Consider the following 5,098-nt stretch of genomic DNA (forward strand, 5'->3'; position numbering starts at 1 on the left):
ATCCATTCTGGTATCCCACGTAAAAGCTGCCAAGCTCATCGAAATTAACGAAAAAAAAAACGAAACAAAAGAAAGTTAAAAATATAAAATACAAATAAATGTGGGACAATCAATGTTCAGTCCACCTCGAGAATTCTTAACCCCACCGTACAGTCAGGGTAGGTGTCATTTTGGAATTGATGCCAAATTGCCAATACACGGGCAGGTATTGGTGTTTAGGGTGGGGTGTTTGACATTTTGAATCGTTGTAGGTCTGCGATGGAATTTAGAATTCTGCAGCGAGGTGCAGTCTACTCCGAATAAATGCTAACCGAACAAAACCCACTGTTGATTTCACTATCATTAAATTGGAATTCTCTCAGTAAAGTTGGTATTTGGTCCTTGCAGTGTCTGAATGTTGGTCCCATTGACAAGTATTTGTATTAGGCCATGGCCATTGGCCAGGAATTGGGATAGAATATCTCCCCATGAATAATAAATACAAGTATGGGAGATGTTCCTGATGTACGACCAAGACATGCTGTGAGGCGCATTGTGTGAGGAGCAGATCCGGACTCATTGGCCAGAACACAAAGATCAGAGTAGTGGATTCACTGGTAAAGCTTGAGATTTGACACTATGAATGCATTTCAAGCCAACCATTCATACAGTAAGATGCATAAGAGGACGAAGGCATGTCAAGAAGTCGAGCATTTCTGTCCATGAGTCCGAAATCCAAGATAAATGTCCCTGATTAAATGTAGTTCCTTGACCACATCTCTCATGTCCATCCGTTCCTTTGGTGACTCCATTGAGCAGGAAACTCCAACTCTAAGCACTGAAACCAGACAATCCTGCACTCTATTTCTCATTCTCAGACTATAATTATTGCTACTAACTGCTTCTATTCCTTCTCCTTCATCTTCTCCCATTTGGAGAATCATTGGATCTACGACCTCCATCACTCGATTAGGCAAAGACATTTTAGCTATGTGATGAAGATTTGAGCTCTCTAGGAACATTTCATCAGTGGGTCTTTTTCCTATAAACAATTCCAACAAGAGAATTCCATAGCTGTATATGTCACCATGAGTTGAGACCTCTGCTCCCAAACCATACTCTGTAAATCAAGAATCTCATGTGAGTATTATGAAGGAAACCAAGTGTGATCAACATTATGAGTATAAAACTATGATAATTTTCTTAAACCAGAGAATTAAATAGGACCACAGAAACAGAGGTTCACATCCATGAAGTAGTCTGTGAATGTCATTAGATGGCTCCAGATGAATAAGAAATAAATATGTGATCATCTAAACAAATATACATACCTGGAGCAGCATATCCAATTGATCCTCTAATGCCAATCGAGCCGGTTTGATTCATAGAGAAGTTGCCAGTGTTTTCTGAAAGAAATCTTGACAAACCAAAATCACCCACATGGGCAGTGAAATTGTCATCAAGAAGGACATTGCTAGGCTTTAAATCACAGTGAATAACTGGCACTTGACAGTGATTATGAAGATAATCTAAAGCAGAAGCCACATCAATTGCAATGCTTAGTCTTTTAGGAAGGTTTAAGATTCTCAATTGATCATGTGCATCATCTACTTTTGGATGCAACCAATTCTCTAAACTCCCATTAGTCATGTACTCATAAACTAAAGCTTTGAAATCATTGCCCTCGAAGTCTATGCTTGAACAAGAAGTTATGATCTTGATGAGATTCCGATGTCGAATATTTCTCAAAGATTCACACTCAGCTATGAAGCTTTTCAAAGCCCCTCTCTGTTGAAGGTTCAATACCTTCACAGCAACCACAGTTTCCTCTTCACCCAAAGTTCCTTTGTAAACAGAACCAAAACTACCCACACCAATCAAATTAGCTGAAGAGAACCCACCGGTTGCTCTGAGTAGCTCTTCATAAGAAACTTTTGCATGGCCATCCTTTATAAAAGATGTAGAAGACAGAGTCTCTTTTGGCTTTTTTGTCCAGTAATGAACAAGTATAGACAACAAGACAGAACATAGAAGAACCACACTGATACTTGTAGCAATTATCAGCTTGGAAGCAAGAGAAATTCCTGGACTCTTTGACTCTTGGAAATGGCATGCCTGCAGATGTAGTTCAGGAATCCCTCCACAAAGCTTATTGTTTCCAATGACTGAAAAAGCACTTCCATTTAGAAAGATTCCTTTAACTGGTATCTCACCCACAAGATCATTGAAAGACAAATTCAACCTTACTAGAGAGGAAAGTTTTTCTACAAATGCTGGAATCTTGCCTGTAAAATTGTTGCGTGATAAATCCAATTCCTGAATACCTCTTAAAGAACCCAATGAAGAAGGAATAGGTCCTTGAAAAATGTTCCCCTCCAAATAGACATATTCCAAGCTCAAACATCCACCAATTGTGATTGGAATTTCACCTGACAATTTGTTCTCAGAAAGATCTAATATCCCAAGACTTTTCAAGTTACCCACTTCCAAAGGCAGGGGACCAAGCAATTGGTTTTGGGCAAGGTTTAGGCAAATTGATAAAGATGAAAGACCAATAACTTGTTTGGGTACTGTACCAGTAAGATTATTGTAAGAAAGGTCCAAATAAATCAAACTTTGACAGTTACCCATGGATGGAGGTATGCTACAATTGAGATCGTTGAATCCTAGAGCAAGGATGTTCAATAGTGTTAAATTTCCTAAAGAAGATGGTATTTGCCCAGACAAATGATTTCCAGACAAAGACAACTTTTGTAACATTTGAAGCTTCCCAATGGAATTGGGAATACTACCTGTCAATTGGTTGAACTCTATCCCCAATACATTCAAATTTACCAGGTTCCCAATCCCTGTTGGGATTCTTCCTGACATTTGATTATATCCTAATGTTAATGTGACCAGTTGGGTTGACAGATTGGATATAGAAGTAGGAAGTACTCCTCCAAAGTTGTTACCATCCAGACTTAACACTTTCAAACTAGTACAATTAACCAAGGTGGTCACAAAACTCAGATCATTTGCATGGCCACTCCCTAGCTGATTCTCACTCAAGGCCAACCAGGAGAGACCACTTAATCTCCCAAAGTTGAGAGACACTTTCCCAGTAAAATTATTCTGTTTTATGTCAAGAAATTCAAGCTTTGAAAGATTGGACAAGGAAACTGGAACTGTTCCAGTAAATTGGTTTCCTCCGATATTAAGAACTTGAAGATCAGGAAGGGTGAAGCCTATATCCATTGGAAGATTCCCTTGAAAATGATTAGCTACCAAAGAGAAAGTAGCAATGGATGAAAGATTGTACAAAGATGGAGGAACAATACCAGTTAGTTCATTTGCACCCAATGCAAGAAATCTCAATCTTGTTAATCGGCTCAGTGATTCAGGAATACTTCCCTGCAAACTATTTTTTGATAATGAAAGCGTTTCAAGGAATGAAAGATTGCCAACAGAAGTTGGGATCTCTCCTCTCAAATTGTTGTGATGAAGTCTAAGGTTCTCTAGTAGTGACAAGAAGCCAAGTTGGGTCGGAATGTTACCTGTGAGATTGTTGTTATCTAAAGCTAGATATATGAGGCTGGAGCAACGAGAAAGATTGGATGGGATTTCGCCTTGCAATGAATTATTACTGAGATCAAGTATGTTTAGCCTGAAAAAATTGCCAATTTCTTGTGGAATTTCACCATGTAATCTGTTGCCTTGGAGCCTGATCTCGCTGAGGAAGCTGAGATTTCCTATGTCTGGTGGTAAAGAACCCACCAAGCCTTGTGAACGAAGGTCTAGGAGCCTGACCCTTCTTGGGTATTGCCGAGTGCTGCAGGTGATACCTTGCCATTCACAGTAGTGCAGAGAAGAATTCCATGAGCTCATCACGTCAAATGGGTCATGAGTGACACGAGCCTTGAAGGCGAGCAAGGCCGTCCGGTCCCTCTGGCTTTCTCCTGGACCAGTGGTGGTGGTGGTGGTGGCTCTGGCGGTGGCGGTAAACGTTGATTGTCGGACATTGATGGACAAGAAAGAGAGGAGGATAATATGGATGCAAAGCAGCAGGCTCATTGTGTTGCAGAAACAAAGAACCAGATAGCTACCATGTTTGGGCAATGGAGCTGTAGCTGTTTAATTTATTGCACAACTTGGGCACAATCAGTTCTCATGATGCTTCAACCTTCAAGTTTCAGCTTCAATGAAGACAAAAGGTCAACTTACCCAGAAAGAAGAAAAAGAAACAATTCCACGGTTTTCAGCTCTGTCAAGTCATAGACCACAGACTTGGTTGCATGTGTCAAAACCAGGCCCATATCCAGCACTATCCAAATTAAAAGAAAGAAGAAAGGGATGAGCTTGAGCTGTCCTTTGTGCAATGAACATTGAATCGGACAAAATTCTTTCCTGTCTTTGATACTTAAAGCCCAACTGTGCGAGGAAGTTGCTTCTCGACAATCTTCCTTGGATGGCTCATCGAAATGGACTCCAAAAAATATCCTCCACTCTACCGCTCGCCACTAAAAGTTGTGTTGAGTACAGAGTACCGGCCACACCTTGAATTTTTTGTGACGATCCGCTTCATGAATATGTTCTGAATTAATTTAAGAAAAATTCAAAGGCAAAAGTTGACAGTGGTTTGCAGTGGAAATGTAGGGCTTGGGCCATTCTGAATTATTTCAGGGTTTTTTCTCTTGTATACTTGGTCTTTGTCTTGTGAGAAGAGGGAGACTTTGGGTGTATTTGGGTTTAAGTTTTCTACAAGTGAGGTTTAGAGTGCACAACTCTATATTTCTCTTCATTATTGATTACATAATTGATTTTTGATCCACCTTCCCCGTGGATATAGGTTATAAGCCGAACCAGGTAAATCTGTTTGTTATCTTTGCTTGCTTCTTTTTGTTTTTATTTTTCTTTTCATTTTGGGTGCCATTTGAATATGTTTTTCTTGGGTTTTTCGCAACAGATTCAATTCAAGTTCAATCAATTAATTATTTTAAGTAACTAATAAATATTTTATTTATATAAAATATATAAATACATAAATTATTTATAAATTAAATATTATATAATATTTAAGTATTTTATATATTATAAAAAAAATTAAATAACCAGCCAAATTCGAATATTCAACAAACTG

General features: G+C 38.9%; 1 protein-coding gene across 1 annotated transcript; it reads right to left on the bottom strand.

Moving 5' to 3' along the window:
• Window positions 1–307: 307 nt before the first annotated feature.
• Window positions 308–4,668, bottom strand: LOC148874717 (uncharacterized). Its single transcript, XM_088950049.1, has 2 exons — window positions 1,311–4,668; window positions 308–1,099 (listed from the first exon to the last, which is right to left on the bottom strand). The coding sequence occupies exons 1-2, from the start codon at window positions 4,030–4,032 to the stop codon at window positions 678–680; spliced, it is 3,144 nt and encodes a 1,047-aa protein (XP_088806175.1). The 5' UTR covers window positions 4,033–4,668; the 3' UTR covers window positions 308–677.
• Window positions 4,669–5,098: the final 430 nt, after the last annotated feature.

Source organism: Nelumbo lutea, chromosome 1, assembly GCF_056320005.1.
Source record: "Nelumbo lutea isolate HS-2025 chromosome 1, American lotus-T2T, whole genome shotgun sequence".
NCBI lineage: Eukaryota > Viridiplantae > Streptophyta > Magnoliopsida > Proteales > Nelumbonaceae > Nelumbo > Nelumbo lutea.

Bases quoted from the DNA above. Each gene is read 5' to 3' on its own strand.
- LOC148874717 (XM_088950049.1), bottom strand. From the start codon at position 4,032: ATGAGCCTGCTGCTTTGCATCCATATTATCCTCCTCTCTTTCTTGTCC. The intron at 1,100-1,310 runs GTATGTATATTT...CTTGATTTACAG, and splicing joins AATTGGATATGCTGCTCCAG to AGTATGGTTTGGGAGCAGAG.